General features: G+C 39.9%; 1 protein-coding gene across 1 annotated transcript in view; it reads right to left on the reverse strand.

Annotated features, from left to right (window-relative positions):
• Positions 1–19,743, reverse strand: part of STK32B (serine/threonine kinase 32B) — a 180,752-nt gene that overhangs the window by 78,763 nt on the left and 82,246 nt on the right. Inside the window, exon 4 of the mRNA XM_072861979.1 lies at positions 4,587–4,760. Coding sequence (XP_072718080.1) covers positions 4,587–4,760 — 174 coding nt within the window. The remainder of the gene's footprint in view (positions 1–4,586; positions 4,761–19,743) is intronic.

Genomic DNA, 19,743 nt, shown 5'->3' on the forward strand with positions numbered 1-19,743 from the left:
TGTGAGAAACAATAAAGGGCAAATTCTCCATTTTCAAATAATTTCCAAACCTATTTACTGCTTACATACTAAATGGACAGTGTTATGAAGGGAATATTTTAAATTAGAGTTTGTTCTTTTGGTGTATGCTGTCAACGGGAAGGCCCATTTTTAAAGAAGAGTCTAATCATTTAGACATATTATCTTATTTCACCAGACTGCTGGACACCTTGAAAGGCTCAGTGGTAATGAACAAACAGGAATCTCCTACACCATAGCTCAGCCTAGCAAAGCTGAACAAAGAGTACATCTTGTCTAGCTGGTAGCAGCAAGACACCCTTACTCTGCAGTGGATCAGCTGGCAGAGGAAAATGTAATGCTCGATTTGTCACCATTTTCCATTAGCTTTTGCCCACCCTGCACTGCTGCTGAGTAGCTGTTCAGAGCTGGAATAGCTCCTGGTGCTACTCTCCATTGGAAGCAGAACTTGCAGGAATGGAAAACAGAGTGGTGATCACAGTAGTCACACAGCACAGACCTGCCAAGCCGGTCTGATTCCAGTCATATTGTGCTTCAACCAAAAATTTATATTTATGCTTATATATGTACACATACACACACAAATGGTTTTGCATTAAAAAACCTCACTGAAAGAAAAAAGCCCTGGGCATGCAGATCAAATAGCTAGTCCAGTATACTAAAATTGTGCTGGAAGGTTATTGCAATTTGCTTTCCAGACATCTGCCACATCCAGTCTTCTTTCTGAGCAGATGAAAACCAATGGAGCCAAACGATGATGAAAAGTTGTAAGGGCAATGCAGTTAACACTTGCCCCCTTAGAAAGAGAAAATGTGATTTTATCAGCATGAGCGTGTTACTTGGGCAGCAGCCGCAGCACCGCAGGGCCAGCGCTGCTCCAAGCCAAGGCTCCTCTAGCTGCAAGAGTGTCCTGGGAGAGACAACACTGGAACTACTGCTGGAAGAACTAGCTGGGTGAAAATGGGAAGCCTACTTTGGTGAGAAAGCAGGTGGTTTTACTGAAATGTATGAACAGCAACATTTGTGAAAGGAGGAGGTTGAGTTACTCATGGCTGAAATAAGTTTATTCAGCCTCTGACGGGAAAACTTTTGTCCAACACATTATTCACTGGTATTATACAAGCAGCTCTGGACAGAATGTGTTTAGTCATACTGTCTTGAAACTCGATGTCTGCTAATGCAGAATGGCGGATTTGATCCAACATTTGCGAATGAATGAGACCATGTGAATTGTCAGAAGCCTTTCTGTGTGTACTGGATCCAAGGGTCCATAATAAACACCACTCATCCAACCATTAAAGAATTATTTTTTCATTTAAGAGATGTGGATAAAATATTATTACAGGAGGGCTGTGGGAAATAGGGTTTTGTGATATAGCCATTACCTGTGACCAACAATTTAGATGTATCTCAATATTAAGTTAGCTGTTGTTTAAGTTAAGTGATAAATTTGCCCAAAATAGTCTTCAGATCATAGCTTGAAACTTATAGCTTTTCTTTTTAAAGTTTTTATAACTGTGGCTGAACATCTATGTAAATGCAAACATTTACAGTAGAGCTGCAAGTGAGACACACAGTGCAGCATTCATTATTGTGCCATAATAAATAAAACCACTATTGCAGGATTATGCATGATAAATATGGATTTAAATACATGGATGTGGTTAATAAAAATGGCGAGTTTCATAAACACACCAGAACAGTAGTGGTTTTTACACTATTTATGGTTAAAGTTGTCTCTGCAGAAACAATACTTCTATTGCTGAAATGATTGCCACGTTCAAAGTACACAATGCTAACCACATCAGCAAATACAGAGGCATTGTATGGCATCTCCAAGGGGAACTGGCATAACACCAATCTGAACACTTGTACATCCATTCATCCATGCTTGATAATTCCTGTCTCCTTCTTAACCGTTTCCTTTTATAGCAAACTCCTGGGACTGCAGGTTAATCTTGAAAAAAACCTTTCTGTCATTTTGCCGGATGCAATAGTAATGGAAACCTGAACACATTTCATACACATCTGTAAATATTGAGGAGGAGTTAAGTTCCTGACTCACACATCATATATTCATCTCTTTATAATACTGCAATTTGCAAATCCACCTACCCAGTCTGATGAATCATTCAACTATTCTTTCTTTGTATCAGAGACAAAATTTAGTAGGAGGCTCTCTCAACGACTCTTTGACTCCCTAACCTTTTTTTCCCCTTTTGCTGCCAATGCACTCATTTAAAAGTGAAAGATCTAATACAGTTCTGTAGGTTAGCATGTCAATGCTGGCTGGAAGGACTTGGTCACAATGATATTGCTGAGGTCTGCTACCACGAGATATAAACGCCAACAAGCTCATTGGTTTCATCTCTGACCGAGATGGTGTGTTTGCAACAGTAAAGTAGTGGCTACATGTCTCTTCACTGTGCATCGCTGCTGGCTCAGCTCCTGAGCCAATTTAAATCAGCATTGCGCTCTTCATGCCAGCCATGCTATAGAGATTTATGGCAGCTGAAGACCCATCCTGCAGAGTGCTGTTCCGGGTGGCGGTGAGACAGAAGGCAGAATGTGCTGGGACTCTCCTGGCTAAATAACGTGTTCAGATCTCAGGTCTGCCAGCTTCAGAATAAGCATCTCTGCTATAACATGGTGGAGTCCTGAAACAGATCTGTTATACCCTAAACAATAATCCTAGCTAACCAGCCAGTGAGACTCACCACAGGCTAAGAAACAGGTATTTTGACACATCTGGTTTTGTGAAAACTTTTGATGTAGAGTGAAAGCAAAAACCAAACTCTAGAACTTGCCCCCAAATGGAGCCAGCAACCAGCTCCAGAGCCCCATGCCTTCCCCTCCCTTGGTGCAAATCAAGCGTTGAAGGCAGTGGTGTTACTCTATACTACAACCAGTGCAAAAGAGAAAATTAAGTAAAATCAAGTGCTTACTAGTCATGATGAAGTAATACAGAAGAGAACAAAGTGTCTTGCCCAATTTCACAGTTGGACCATGGCAATGCAGACACTGTCACAAAAAACTATAAACAACCACGATGACTTCAATCCAGTCCTTCATTCTCTCAAGACATCTGCCACTTTTCACAGACGTTTCTGTGAAACGCTTTTAAGTCACAGGCTTGTAGCAAAATACAAGTTTTGATTATAAACTGGATTCTCTCATGAATGTTTTGACAGCCTATTTGCATAAAATGTCTCGTCATTAAATTGAGGGTGAGCAACACACTTATCAATTTGCTTTTCACCAGGAACATTCCTTAAGGCATAGAAACAAAGGTCAGCCAAAATTCTGAGCTCCACTTTAAAAATATTCACTGAGAAAGGAAAACGTACGCAAAATACATGGAAATCTACTAAAATAATAACAGTGTGCTAATGATACAAAATTTCAGAAGTTGTTTGCAACATTTGTGGGAGTTTTAATTGCAAGCAAAACAACTGTTGCAATGTTTACTTGAATTTTGTCTTGCACAGTTTCAGTAATGCAGAACACCCATCTACCACTGCACCTCAGATCAGAGAGATTTCGTACAGACTCTCCCTCTTCACAAAGTCAGATCATACTATTTATTGGTTCTTTATCGCAAAATCATGAGGCAGCTCTGGTAGGTGGACAGGATGAAAACCCTCAGTTAATATATTTGGAGGAATTTATTTATAGTGGACACTGGAAGATCTATGGCACAGCTTATTTTAGTTTGGTCTCTCAAACTCACATCCAGCTTCAACAACACACAAAACTAATTATTTTTGTATTCAGACCACTGTAAATCAGGGAGGAATATCCTGAATATAGCCTAAAAAGAGTAAAATAGAGGCTCAAGCCCATCGTTTTATAATTTCATAGCTGCTGTGTTAACAAAAAAAGAGAAGTTACCCCGCTGCTTCAGTTAAATGCCAAATTGTTTAAGGAAAACAAACAGACCCTGATGCTTGACACCTTTTTTCGACATGAATACTATGATTTCCTGCTGTAAGGCAGTAAAAATAACAGATTGTTGTAATCTAAGAAGTGCAAAAGGATGCACCATCTATCACTGTTCCTATTTATTTCTCCTATTTATCTTATTTCACCACCTCTCTTCCTCCTTCTGACTTTCATGCAGATTCTGCAAGTAAACAAAATATTCTTTATTCTCAGCCTTTGGTTTTGTGACCTTTCCCTGATGCTGTTGTGTGAAGTTGTTGTACTGGATTACAACATTTTTGTGTTCAGGAACATTGGGGCACTGGAGAACTAAAAGTAAATTAAAAGCAGCCAGGAGGTGGTTACGGGTTGTATTTAGTGTTTAAGGACCATAGTAAAAAACATATATCATAGTGTGAGATAAAAACAAGAAAAGGGCAGATTGAGAAGGATATGGAGCTACTGAATGGCTGAGGACAGAAAGAAAACACTTAAAAAAACCTTTTCAGAGCCAAATTCCACCCTTGGATAACAATGAAAACTTTTCAGAGGTTTTGAATGAACAGAACCGTGTAATCAGATATGTGATAAAATTCCTCTGCTCTGCCAGAAGAAAGCAGCCCATCCCTCAAATGAAATTCACTCACCTGTGAATGATGTGGTATCTCTGCAAATAATCCAGGGAAAGCGCCAGCTCACAAATGTACAGTTTAACAGTTCCTTCATTAAAGTGGACGTTCTGCTGCAAGTGGTAACGCAGATCACCTCCGAGTAAGAGATCAACCACCATGAACATGTCTTCTTCATCTTGAAAGGAATACCTGGAAGAAAGAGTTACAGCTGAGATATCAGGGTCAGTGATGCAGCCACAGCCGTGCCCTGGGGTAGCTCTCTACAAGTAGATCTGTTCAAGGCAAGTCCATGATTTGCTCAAAAGGCGTACACCAGTTTCTCACTGCTGTGGTCCAACCCTGAGACCAGACTTTGATTGTGGTGGGACTCTCTGCATATTCAAGGCAAGTGGAGCTTGAACTGCTGCTGTACTACTATCTTGTTTTAACCATAGATTAACACCTGAATGTTGATAAAACAGTAATTAAAATACCTTTCAGGTTTTTACATTTTTAAATAACCGTATACTCATTCAGTTGACAAAATGGCTTGCTAAATAGCAGCGATAAAATGGAAGGTCTTGAAACACGCTTGGTATTCACACACTTACAACTGTAGCTCAGTGCCTATGGAAAGTATCCTGACAAAATCAAGAGCTGCTGTCCCGGGGATATTTTCCAGATTCAGTAAATATACACAATGTTCTATTAGCTGAGCATTTTCTATAGCTTGCAGTGTAGCTCCAAATTCAATATGAAATAAAACTGTAATTTTACTGGCTAACAATACATATTTTTTCAGTCTGCAACTTAATATCTTATAAAATGACAGTCTTCATGTTTACTGACTGAATTCTTCTGGACCCTTTCCCAGAACTGCTTGTTGAATACCCCGAGGACCAAACTCTGACCTGATTTAAATCCTGTAAATCCAAAGGTGTAGCCAGTCAATGTATAGTGTATATATAGTGCTTGGCCAAGCAGGAATTTCCATGTGTTTCTACTTACCTTGGCTATGCTGCCATTGCTCTGTTTATTTCTGATCTGAGTAAACTGACAGAAACTCTCTGGTTTTCATTTCTGAATGCAACTGTCTAAGATACAATATTTTAGATTTCCCAAATGGGGAATGGTGAATACCTTATACCTAATATGAAGTCACTCTTCTCTTAGAAATTGTTTTAGAATTAATTTTGATGTGAAGTTGTATTAGCTTATACCAGTTGTGGATATGGACTGCTGAGAGGTGAGCTGCAATGATAGTGCCTCTTCCATCACCTTTTCTCCCATGAGGTGTGTAATATGTGTTGGCTACAGATGTGATTCAGTTCTCCTGAACTGTAAAATATATGCTAAGGAAATGAAAAAGAGTGGGCTTCCAGAAAATCAGTGCCCACCCTCTTCCCAAAGGCAGAAAAGTCTATATTAGATTATTTTAATTGACAGTTACGTACAGTTTCACTTTCATTCCCAGGCTTGCACTTTCTGAAATGAGGCACTGCTTAGGCGTTGTCACAGATGGTTTGTTTTGAATTTAAATGCTTTCTATTCTTTCCAAACACAGTTCTGAGAAGTGAGTGTCTCTAGGTACTATGCTATTCTGTTGCATTTCTGTATGCCTGCCAGATACCAGGAGGGGAAAGCCATTTTATTTGCATTAAGCTTACTTCTCAATAAGCCCAATCTCTGAAGCAAAATAGTGAAGTAGGTGGCACATGGTGTCTGCTCACCTCTAGAGACTCAGAAATTCATAACATACACGTTAAAAAAGAGAAGGCTTCAATTATATTCAAATTACTCTGAATGTTACGCATTACTGAGCCTGGAGCAATTGCAAAAGGAAAGCTTAAATAGGTAGTTATGTTTAAGGTTTTTTTTTTTCTTTTTTGGCACTGCCGTTATTTTAAATGAAGTAGTTGTAACATTAAGCAGATGTATTGAGAGGTGTTATTTGTTCCTTCAGTTACTGCTTGAGTAAAGTGTAGATTTTGTCTGATTCCTTTCTATATTAAAAAAAAAATCCAAAATGAAAAGTTACAGATTGAAAACTCTACTTAAATGTATAAGTGAAATATTGTGTCTAGCCTGGGACTAAAGAGCTCTCCTGGTGTCTAGAATCATATGATTACATGTCAGTAGAAATGTTTCTGATGCAACACTGGTCTCGAGAAGGAAAATGTCCTGAGTCATTTCTTCAGTGATTCAGCCACCATGAGGCAGAGGGTGAAGGCAGGGTAAAGACTGACTGCTGTGAACTTGCTTTTAAATTCAACGACTATTCCTCTTTCTGGGAAATTAATGAGTGTGTTTCAAAGTGTACCCATGAATGTTTGTCTAGATAAAAAAGCCATCATAACAATCCAGAAATAAATGTGAAATCTTGTCCACATCCAGGTGAATGATAACACTTGATGGAACCGGGTTTTCATTCCAAGCACGTGTTTCTGCTGATGAACTCTGGTTTCCTATGCTTGTGAGTAGGGAATGGTGGTCCTTTGTTGTCTCCCAAGCAATCTTTTGGTGCATCTGTGAACCATGAATGATTTAAAAGAGAGATGAAAAAGTTGAACTGGAAAGAGCTAGGACTCTATCCTGTTGCATTTTGTCAGGAAATAGTACTCTTTGCATAGAAGAACATGTCTACAGTCAGGTGCAGAGGGTTGAACGTTATTTTTGCTCACATTCCGTAACAAAGTAAGAGCAACCACACTACGTCAGCCTAGACATCTATCTAGCTTGGGAGTCACCAGAGTGCAGACACTCAAGGAGGAGCAAAAAACACTATGGAGATATATAAAGCTTTCCTCCAGGATTCAACTGACCTCCACCCATTCGCTGCTCCTGGACTTTCTGGGACTCCATTTGGCATCTCTGGGAATCCAGGCTGGGATGACGAGAGATGGGTTTTGTCCTGGGACCTGTCAGACCTGTTAGTGAATGACTGGTCTCCTGCTACTACACCTTGCATCTCAGGTAAGCATATTAAGGTAAGTGCAATCCGTACAGACAGAGCTACGAGGCTTCCAGAGATGACTCTATGTCTAGAACAAAGTGTTTTGAACCCAAACAGACAAAAAAAAGAACAAAACCAAACCTGCAGAGACTCAGAAGTATGGCTAATGTTTGCACTCATCAGCCTTCTTGCATCTGTCATGACCTGTGAACGGAGCACAGGCCAGTTTCATCTACATGTTGAAGCTAGAATGGTGCACACTGAGACATAGATCTTGAGGAGCTCTGGATATCCTTTCCGATGTTCTCCTCTTTCACTTGGAGCCAGATTTTTATTTCATTTATAATCATATATACCTGCGATAACTCTGCTGATCCTGTCAGGAGTATTGTGCATACTGGTGTAGTTAAGATATGAGCTGTATAGGCCCAGTTTGAAAGAACAGGTGCTGTGGATGGATATGTTCAGTATACCAACAGACTTCTTCACCCATGCTAAATTATACTGCACCTGACATACATCATTACGCTAATCATATGCATATAGCCATGGATAATGGTGTTTTCCCTGGACAGTCGAACCAGTTGGGTAAAAGCTGTGTGGATGGCATTTCTCTGACTATCTGGATCAGACCAGAGTGCAATTAAAGCTGCTGCAAACAAGACCATTCCAAGAGATTTTCTGTAGGGTAAATGAGTTCATCCCAGTGAAATTACGTGTCTACGACCTAGAGGAGAGCTTGGACATAGCAAACAGCAGAAGATCTTTAGAGGTGATGGCCACTCCACTAAGTAGCTCCAGCAGTTTTAAGCTACTGAATGTAGAGCAGGAGTTGCTCCAGGTCCTGCTGTGCAGTTGGGTACTGAATGCTGTTGCTCCTGCTCTGCGTTAAGGACTCACAGGACTTGGTGTACCAGCTCCTGACCAGTTTCGTTTGTCATGGTCACAAGCAGTCATGCCCTCTGTCTCTCTCCCTTCTACAAATCCAGTATTCTTTCTTTACACAAGAAATGAAGTATTCCCTTTCAGCTTCTTGCTTTTTCAATATTTCAAGAAATAAGTGGTTTTGATTTATTGGTGTAAGAATTGAAATTGACAGCAAGTGAAATATTTGCCACAGGAAAAATAAATCTTTGAAAATATTCCTGCAGGTTGGGGAGGGGCTGGTGGCAAATCAGTCCAGTGGAGATTAGTTTTTTGAGTAAGCACTGTAATTTTACTTTTGTAAGCTTCTTATCTGCTCAAAGGCAAATGACATACAAAAGGGCTGATTGGTTTTTGAAGTAAAATCAGAGGTTGTTTGGGATTTTTATGTTAACCAGGTAACTGAGAAATACCTACTGAATGAATTATAGCGTTGTGACTGATATTGAATACTAAGAATACATTACTAAATTACTGTAAAGACAAAATTTTAATCCTCCTTGAAATGAAAGAGCAAATGACTTGGAGTAAATTTCTTTTTTTTTTGTTTCTTTTTGTTTGTTTGTTTTTTAAGTAGTGTCATGAACCATTTGTAGGAAAACTGTTCTAATTACAGAGCTAGTCTCTGCTTTTTCTTGCTTGAAGAAAACTTTTAATGCATTAGAATCAGCTTTCTCCAAATTAAGATAAAATAATAATGCCCCTAGCAACAGCGAATTGGATTTTTGGTTATCTTCAGACTGGAAGATAAACTACCATTGAACAAAATCCTCCATGGAAACAAATCTAAACAAAGCACTTTCTGAATAAGTTATATCTGATTCCATATTTATATCTGTATATTTGTTTTAATAATATCTATTTTTGTATTTATATCGTATTTGTATTTATTATTTGTATCTCTGTCTCTTCACAAAAGCAGTTACAGATGAATTATTAAGATCATTTTTCTCCTTTGCATTCCTTCATCTTAGTTAGCTAGGGTAATTTTTTGTTGAAATCCTGCCAGATGAGGCACCCGCTATACAGAGTTCTTGTTTCATACATATTACCTGGGGAAAAGGACATCATGATGGATATTTTGTATATGACTAATTTAAGAGTAAAAACACATTAGCAAAATTTCATCATTAAGCCCAAACCAAACTTCATAAATCTGAGGTAATCAGTTAAAGGAAGATATGCACAGTTCAGACATTCAGATAACACCTCTGCTCTGTACTGACTATGATAAATGATTAAGTCTTGGTAGCTCCTAATTATAAATTTAAAGAAGGATCTTTCTCCAGTTTTCCCCTGGTAGCATTAAAGGGAGGAGGTAATTTTTTTAGTGACATGAAGCCCCTAGCGACTGTAGATTTTCCCAGTGTAGATGTAGATGTCCCAGAACAGTGCAAAGCAGAGAACTGTAACAGTGCATTGGTTCCTAATTTTGCAGTCAAAATAAGGAACACCAACAGCTTGGGAAGAACTGGCCTTGTGTCTCGGTGCCTTGCGGGTTCCCTCTGTGACGCCTTCTCAATTCCTGTTGCAGAGCTGCTCAACACTGGCCTGGATTAGCAAAGCCTTGAGGAACCTTTCAAACACAGGCAGATCCCAACAGGGAAAACTTCCATAAGCCAATTCAGCTTGTCCAAGAGAGAGCAGGCAGGTACTGGTTTGACCCTCATTAACTGCTCAGACTGGTGTCCTTCAGAGAAATCCTGTGGCTGCATCTGGACTGCTGAGGGCAGTCTCACAGAGAGGTCTGAGCTAGGTCCAGAGAAACCACCTCACCCAGACACAAGGTTAGTTGCGGCACTGCAGTGTTGCCCTTTTTGTGAAAGCAGAATTTATTACCTCTGGCAAATCATGAGGCTGGTCTAGTTAAGCTAGTTTGGCTTCCTGAACCCAAGCTAGCACCCCTGAGTGGTGTTGTGTGAATGTACCAGCTTCTCTGGGAAGAGTCAGCTCCACTTAGAGTGCTTCACTGGTGCTGCAGTCTTGAGTGGTCAGATGGGGTTTGAATTACCCGAGTTACCACTAACCCTGTTCATCAATGAGAATTTGCTCTCTGTAGGAGAAAGATTGTTCAAAAGTAGACTTCATACTTCACAAAGGAGTGCAAATGTCAGAGCCCCTACCCCAAATCAGGCTCTCAGGGCTTGAAGCTCTGACAGTTCCAGGGATCTCCAGATCTCCTAGAATCTTTACCTCACGACAAAATTTCCAAGAAGCAGTAGACTGACAATGCTATAGCAATCTCCTAGGAAACTATGCCAGTGAGCTGTGGATCCCAAAGGTTGGGGGACCCTTTTTGGAAGGTACAGCAAAGCTGAAAACTGGGACCTTTACTTAAGGACAAGATTTTGAATTAAGACCTGCTTTCTGCTGGAAAACCAATGTGACCCATCATGTTACCTCAGCTGATTCTGCTTGGCTTTCATATAAAGGAAAGAATTTTTACCAGCAAAATAGTTATTGACTTACTCTGTTTTTACATTATCTATGGTTCTACATGACTCCTAATTTGAAGGAGTCATCTTGCTACATTGCTAAACAGAGGAAATCAATGCTGCAGTTGTATTTGCATAACAAAGATGCCCAGTGAGTGTCATGAGCATACTGAGACAAGACTGGTTTCTGCGGAGCTCTTAAGGCTTGCACAAAATAAGAATGCATCGAAACTGCCTCTGGAAAGACAACAATGGAAAATGCTATTAGAGTCTCTCTAGGAAATATGAGGTGAAATGGTCAGGGCAGCCCACTCACAAGACTAGGTAAGGCACAGCAAATGCAGCTGCAGGTGAGGCAGGGTGAAATGGGGATGTCGCTGCCCAGCTGCACTGCCCCCTCACCCTTCCAGTGCGAGCACTGCTCCAGGAGCTTTCCTGATTCTTCTGCTTGTCCTCAAAGCTTTTGGGGGCAGGGAAAACTGTTCTATACTCTCCGCGTGACACATAGTGCAGAGAAGTCACCAGGTACCTAAGTGCTGATAATATAGCATTTACTAAGATTAATGTTCCAAGTAACTAGGATCCCATATCCAACTGGCTTGTAATTTGTACAAGCAGCGTTTATATACAAAGGGATTTATATTTTGCTGGGAAAGAAAAATCAGCATTTTATCTTTCCTTTATAAAGCAAAATGTACTGCAAAAATATAGCAGACAGCCTCATTACACTTATTTACCTGAAAGAAGTAAAAAACTGAACAAGAAAAAAAAGATCAATTGGTAGTCTGTATGTAACTTATGACAAGAAGTATGTATCAGAGAAACTGAAGAAAAATATAGGTCCAAAACTCCCTGGTACGGGTATGGTGGAATATAATATAGGTATAGTATAGGCTGGTATAGGTATAGGTTATAGTATAGTATGAGTGCCAAAAATAGCAACTTTTTTAATTCATACATCAAATCATTACAAACCTGCCTGTGCTGAAAAAGTACACTGAAAACTATTATACCCACTGTGACTGAGAATAGAAAATACTTATCTTTGAATTACATATTTTATAAGATGATATGGTGAAGCTAATCAAAGTAATGTCAAGTTTGTGTGTTCTGCCAGCCAAGAACAAGCCTCAAGAGGCAAACCCCCCAGATTTATGAACTTCATAAGCACAAGTATGCAAGTGTTATGAAGGAATGTTGGAAATGTTCCTTCATAATGTCTGTTTTGCTTACATTTCTATAGATTTCTTTTGTCCTTTTGGAAAATGGATAAGCATTAGTTATTGGGATGTGCAATTTGTGCTTGTAAAATATTTAATAGAAGTCTGTTGTTGCAAAGAAATGGAAATACATTTATTTCCAAACTCAGAAAGACAAGAGTCATTTCTCCAAATGCTGTTAAGAACAAAGGACGATTACTTCCTTTATTTCTTTATAAATATATTAAAATATCTTTCAAGATTATGTAAAAAACTTTTGAGAACAGGAAAACTCTTCTATAAAGTTGTTGTTTATGCTTATTTGAAATACCTTCTTAAATTAGCTCTGATGTGACCAAAGGGGACAGCTAAGAAAAATGACTAAATAAAAAATAGCCTGAAATGAAATTGAAAGATGCCAAGAATTTCTGTCTCAACAAAGGTAGTAAGAGACATGTTATAGACTTTTCAGCATAGTACATCTTCATATAACCAACACCAATTAATATTAGCTCCCAACCAGCTAAGGCCTATCAATTACAGACAGTTTAGTACTCATCCACACATGGAGGAAAAGTCTTTTTCTCCCTCCAGGACGTTGAGGAGATAAGGCCACAAACCCTCTCTGACCTGAAAAACAGCTGCTCATCATCCCCATGTGCACTGCCACAGCATTTGGCTCAGCTCATCATGAGCTACACAATCATGCAACAGGCAGGCAGCAAAGAACAGTAATGAACGAAACATATAAAAGCAAAATGCAAAACAAATAACTGCTGTTTCTTGTTTTACTACGCACTTTACTTTCACGTCATGAAATAAACCTCATAAATGTATTTTTACATGCATAAACTACAGGTTATTGATCAATGCTATTCTGACCTGTTCAAGTTCTTTGTGAGTCCTGATCATTTGAGATGGTTTGCCTTAGAGCAGCTTGTCTTTTACTCCTTCATCCGGCTCTAATCAACCAATGCTTTGCTCTCTCTAAAGGCAGCATCTTTATTTCTTCCTCTGATTTTGCACATGCTAGTGGAGGATGAGGTCATTTTGAGTTGTGGGTTATTGTAATAACTGTGGATATTTTGCTTATCCTTAATCATGGTGTCTTCTCTGGTATGGTAGGGAAACCATGTGATTAAATGTTGGTGGTCATCTACTAAATTAGAAAGTGTTTTTACTGTTTAAACCATTTTGTGTTCCTCTAGACTGGGGGTGAAGAGCTTACAGCCAGGGTTTGCATATGGCCCACAGTCACATGAGATGATACAAATCTTTACATTGTGATGGAGTAGTGTTCACTGAACGTTAAGACAGATGTGTAGAATAATTTTGGATGGAAGGGTTCTCTGGAGGTCAACAAGTCCAACCTCCTGCTCGAAGCAGGGCTAATTTCAAACTTAGGTCAGGCTGCCCGGGGCCTTGTCCAGGGCAGTTTTGAAAATCTCCAGGGATGTAAATTCCACAGGCTCTCCAAGAAGTGTGTTACAGACACTCATTGAGTTTTGAAGAGACTTTTTGCTTACATCCAGTTGGGATTTCTCTTGCTGCACCATGTCACTCTTGTCACTCATCCTTTCAGTGTACACCTCTTTTAAAAAGGGTTTTTCTCCACCTGTAGATATTGCCATCTTTATGTCATCACCACCACACCCCTGGGTAGCGGAAGACTGCAATTAGTTCCCTTCCTCAGCTCGGCAGCGTCATGTCCCAGTTCTGCTCTCTAATCCAGGAGCAATGATACTTCTCCAAATCTTGTAAACAAGGGTTGGATGAACTTATTCCAAGAAAGACCACTGCAGGAGGTAACTTCTGAGACAATGAGTGACCCTTCACAAACATTTGTTTGCAGCCTAGAAAATTTCACACAAATAGGATGAATTTTTGGTGCACTATGAATAGCTGAAAGCAGAAAAAACTACTATGCAGCCACACTGCTAGCAATTACTATGACTCTGACAACATTTTTATTCCCATATATTAGGTGATCCATTTTTCCAAGTCCATCTCTAAAAGTGCTTTCTGATAACTTGTTTTTCAGGAGAAAATTAATTACTTTTCTGTCTCATTTGCTCATATACTTGTAGATTTAATGGCACATTCTCATGATAAAGTCTGTGTTTTCTCAAATATTATTAGATTAGACCAATGATAAAGTAAGACTTGCAAATGAATGCAAAATAGGCTCATGTCTCAGTCTATTTGTTTAAGATTTTTAGCAGACTTGGATGCAATATTGTCAAAGCTCTTTTTAATTGTTCTGGTATCACAAAAAGCATGGCAACTTTCACCAAGTTCACTCAGTTTTACTCTCTGAGTCCAAAGTCAGCTTCATTCTTCACCAATTTTTTTTTCCAAGTGTTTTATCTTTCATAGATATTTTGTTGAGGGGATTAAAGAAAAGTCTCCACTATCTCCTGTTCTATGTATAGCCTTCTTTACAGTAGGTACATCACAATTACACGAGAGCTCTATTCTGGTTGAGTGAATAAGAGCATATATAGAAGGCACTTCGGATTTGCTGATATTCTCAGCTGAATGGAGTCTCCAAAATCCATTCAGCTGTGTGGGAGATATGCTGTGACTGGCTATACTCATACTTAGCAAATGTTCGCCAAGTTCTTCATTATCATTTTGTGTTATTATAACTGCCAATTTATATCACTTCATATGCACGTGGCACTACAGCAGTAGCAATTATTTGTATAGTGCCAACTAGTCTCTCTTTTCCCTTGCTTGTCTCAAACACGTCCAATTAAAGCAAGCAACAGACAGCATATGTGAAGAAATCAGGGAAACTGCTCATACAAACAAGTGCCCCACTACCTATACAGGAAATAGCTCACCAAGAAAAGCAGGTTCTTGGGAAAGAAGTGGACAAGGAAAAAGTTCATTGGGAATAGTGGACTGAAAACATGGACTGAATTTGGAATGCAAGTCCAGAGCTCAGTCTTCAACTTGCAAAGCTTGGTATATTTGTAACTTATGGTCCATCCTGATGAGTAGAAAATCAAGCAAAGGCAGTAGGAAGCTGGCATGGATGAGCAAGGAGATCCTAACTGAACTCAAACAGAAAAAAGAAGTGTAGAAGAGGCGGAAGGTGGGGGCAGGTGATCCAGGAGGAACATAGAGTTGCTGTCCGATCTTGCAGGGATGGGGTTAGGAAAGCCAAGGCTGACCTGGAGTTGAGTCTGGCAAGGGATATTAAGGGCAACAAGAAAGGATTCTACAAGTCAGCAAAAGGAAGAGTAGGGAAAATATGGGTCTGTTGCTGAATGGGGCAGCGGAGCTAGTGACAGATGACATGGAAAAGGCTGAGGTGCTCAATACCTTCTTCACCTCAATCTCCACTGGTAAGACCAGACTTCAGGAATCCCAGGCCCCAGAAGGAAAACCTGGAGCAAGAAAGACCCTAGGTGGAGGAGGACGAGGTTAGAGAGCACTTAAATAAACTGGACATATATAAATCCATGGGGCCTGATGGATTGCGCCCATGGACGCTGAGGGAACTGGCTGATTTCATTTCAAGGCTGCTGCCAAATACTTTTGGAAGATCATGGCAGTTGGGAGAGGTGGCTGAAGACTGGAGAAAAGCAAATGTCACTCCTATCCTCAAGAAAGGCAAGAAGGAAGATCTGGGGAACTACAGGCTGGTCAGCCTCACCTTGATCCCTAGGAGGGTGATGAAGCAACTAATCCTGGAAATAATTTCCAAACACATGAAGAACAAGAATGCAATTGGGAGTAGTCAGCACAGATTTATGAAGGGGAATCTCCTGAAGTTCAACAAGGTGAAATGTGCACCTGAGGAGCAACAACCCCATGCACCAGTACATACTGGGACTGCCTGACTGGAAAGCAGCTTTGCAGAAAAGGATCTTGGGTTCCTGATGAACACCAAGTTGGCCATAAGCCAGCAATGTGCCCTTGCAGAAAAGCAGGTCAACAGCATCCTGAGCTGCATTAGGAGAAGTGTTGCCAGCAGGTCAAGTGAGGTGATCCTTCCTCTCTCCTCAGCACTGGTGAGGCCACATCTGGAGTACTGCATCCAGTTCCGGGCTTCCCAGTACAAGAAAGAGTCCAGTGCAGTGCCACAAAGATGATTAAAGGACTGGAGCATTTTTCATACGAGAAGAGGCTCGGAGAGCTGGGACTGTTCAGCCTGGAGAAGAGAAGGCTCAGGGGGGATCTCATCAATGTGTATAAATACCTGACAGGCAGGAATGAAGAAGAGGGAGACAGATTCTTCTCAGTGGTGCCCAGCGACAGGACAAGAGGCAATGGGCACAAATTAAAACATACGAATTCCATCTGAACACAAGGAAATACTTCTTTGCTGTGAGGGTTGTCAAACATTGGAACAGGTTGCCCAGAAAGGCTGTTGAGTCTCCATTTGGGGAGATAGATACAAAAATCCCAACTGGGCAACCTGCCTTAGGTGACTCTGCTTGAGCTGGGGTTTTGGATTAGATGAACTCAAGAGGTCACTTCCAAACTAAACAATTCTGTGATTCTGCAATCTTTTCATTACAGCAGCTAACTGATTGGCTCTCCAAACTGGGGCTACATACAATAAAAGGAGTCTTGAAGAAGAGAGTTTGAGCAGAGTTTGTCTCATGCAGAATTTCCTCTGTTTCTCTTCCCTCTTTCTCACAACCTCATCATTTGAGGTTCACAATACTTCATTTAGTGGAAGATTTAAAAAAAAAATAGTTACCAAAATTTCTAAATGGAGATAAGCACTAATTACTAAACAAGTATTTCAACCAGACCAAATAACCCAAAGTTTCATAGTATTTAACAATAAGGTTTTGCTGGGGCAACAGCAGATATTGGGAAAAGGCTATTGCAGGTCTGGACTCACACTTTGGTGGAATTCGAAGTTCAGCAGTCAAACTTCTTATAGATTACAACAAATGATCTCCAAACCCTCTCTATTTTTAACTTCAAACACTGTTCTGTTTTAAAGACAATTTTATAAGAGTCTTTTTTCAGGTTTATGAAGCAAAGAAACATCAAAGTTGCAGCACTCACCATTAAGCTTCAATCATAACAAAATTTAACCTTCAGCACATGAAAAACTTCACTGAATGAAAAACAAACGAACACATTTTGGAGTTAAAAATAGACATAAATCTTTGCTGTATATAACCTTAGATGCTGCAGTGATTGTGTATGTGTATCTGTACACAGGAGGCACTCTGCATGGGTTGAGAGGCTTAAAATAGTGCTTTTTTATTTATTTAGGCATTAACCAGGTTTTCCTCTGAGCTACATGAAAACCTTCATTTTTTACATGCTTACCTTGCACACGTATACCTTCTGTAGGTAGTTATCTCATTGGAATTGGACAGATTTCCAATTACGCCCTTCCCTCTGCCTGACTTTGCTGTAGACTAAAACCTCTCTGCTACTGCAATGAATGGTTCATCTTCTTCTGTTTTTGTTAGAAATACCCAAACACTTTTCAGCCCATTTTCTGCAGAATGTCCTCCACTCTGATACTATCCCTGGTGAATAAAAGCAGCTACTCAAAAGGTTTCACCCAAAGAGCTCCTCCTATTTTCTGTAAATAAAATAGTTAATTTAAAACAGTGGTGTGAAGCATAATGTTTTCAATGACATGTAGATGCCTCCTAATGTTTTCAGTGAAACCAATTTTTTAACTGTGAACATTTCTGAAATGTTAAAATAAATTAAACTTGTTGGACTGAAACACTGCTCACTCTGTTGAATCTTTACTAGCTCATTTCAGGCTTACCTTCTTAATTGTCATACAAGTTATTTTGCAAGCTTTTCAGGCCCCAAAGATGGATCAAAAATCTGAACAGTAATGTAAAGAATGTAGTGCAGAGCAAGTCAAGCTTATTGTCTCTGTCATTTTAAGTGAGGACAGATAGCTGTTTTCAGTTTGAACTTTTTTCCCCACAAAAATTTCCTTACAATCCATTCTTCTGGAAGGAACATAAGATAGCAGCGTGATTTAAGTGATTCTCCAAGTAGCATGAGCATACATGAAACAACCTTTACTTTTTACTGTTGTTTCTCACCCATACACCAAATCTAAGAGAAACCTTGGAAAACATAGAAATAAAGAGGTTTTTGTTTGCTTTCTAGAACATTAGTCATAAATCCAACTGGTCAAGAACTCAACAATTTACTAGAATTGAGCTTCTTAGACCTGGTTTTGTCCTGACTACCTTCAGGCATGTTATTAACGTGCTTTGGGTTAGCAGAGTAGTTTCTCTAGGATCGCTGTGTAGTAAGTAGACAGTCCTGATCACAGGTGTGCTAACTGCTCTCTAGAGATTCCCTTTTTTTTCCACTGATTATAGAGGTAGCCCAAGGGCATGAGGCTGATGTCTCAAGTCAGCTGGGAAGAATTCAAGTCCTCTAGAGCTTGTCTTTTCTGTTTTGGAAAGTCCCTAATATGATCAGGGCATCACATTCGCATGTATATTTTGGCTGCTAAAGAAGAGTTGATAAATATGACAGACAGTGAACATTTTTTGTTCGATCAGCAAAGGCAAAAATAAGATAGCATTTCTGACTTATGCTGGTCTTACAAGTGATGTGTTCCTTCCTTTAAATGTGGTGCATGTCTTGCATCTGATCACTTAATTGATATTACATGTAGCTCCAGGAAAACAGAACTTCATCTATTCACATTAAAAAGAGAGGAAAGGTATTAAGTTGCAAATGCAATATGTTATAATGCATAATCCAGGAAAAAGGCAAATAATGAAAACTTCCCTAATTTTTGGTCTCTGTTCCTCAACCTCTTCTGAAGACGTGTGCTAGTTTTGGCTGGGATAGAGTTAATTTTCTTCACAGTAGCTAGTATGGGGCTATGTTTTGGATTTGTGCTGGAAACAGTGTTGATAATACAGGGATGTTTTCGTTACTGCTGAGCAGTGCTTACACAGAGTCAAGGCCTTTCCTGCTCCTCACCCCACCCCACCAGCGAGGAGGCTGGGGGGCACAAGAAGCTGGGAGGGGACACGGCTGGGACAGCTGACCCCAACTGACCAAAGGGCTATTCCATACCATATGGCATCATGCTCAGCATATGAAGCTAGGGAAGAAGAAGGAAGGGGGAACATTTGGAGTGATGGCATTTGTCTTCCCAAGTAACCCTTATGTGTGATGGAGCCCTGCTTTCCTGGACATGGCTGAACACCTGCCTGCCCATGGGAAGCAGTGAATGAATTCCTTGCTTTGCTTTGCTTGCACGTGCAGCTTTTGCTTTCCCTATTAAACTGTCTTTATCTCAACCCAGGAGTTTTCTCACTTTCACTCTTCTGATTCTCTCCCCCATCCCACCAGGGGGGAGTGAGCAAGCGGCTGGGTGGGGCTTAGTTGCCAGCTGGGGTTAAACCATGTCAAGAAGCTTTTGGTTAATGTTAAATTTCATGTAAATGACACATTCTTCTTTAACAATAAGATTTACTGTAAGGAGACATGGAAAGAGTGAGGAGCCCTTTAGGTTAGGGATATCCTGAAGTAAGAAGGAGATGCTTTAAGGCAGTTAAAAATATAGGAATAATTAAAATTAAATAACCATAGGAACTTTCCCTGTGCTTTTTTTTTTTAGTCTTTTTATATCGCTGTCTCTAAGTTAATATCAGCATATCAGTGAAACCTAAAGGAAGAAAAGTTGCTCAGAAATCTCCTCTGTTTAA

The sequence above is a fragment of the Ciconia boyciana genome, chromosome 5, assembly GCF_034638445.1.
Source record: "Ciconia boyciana chromosome 5, ASM3463844v1, whole genome shotgun sequence".
NCBI lineage: Eukaryota > Metazoa > Chordata > Aves > Ciconiiformes > Ciconiidae > Ciconia > Ciconia boyciana.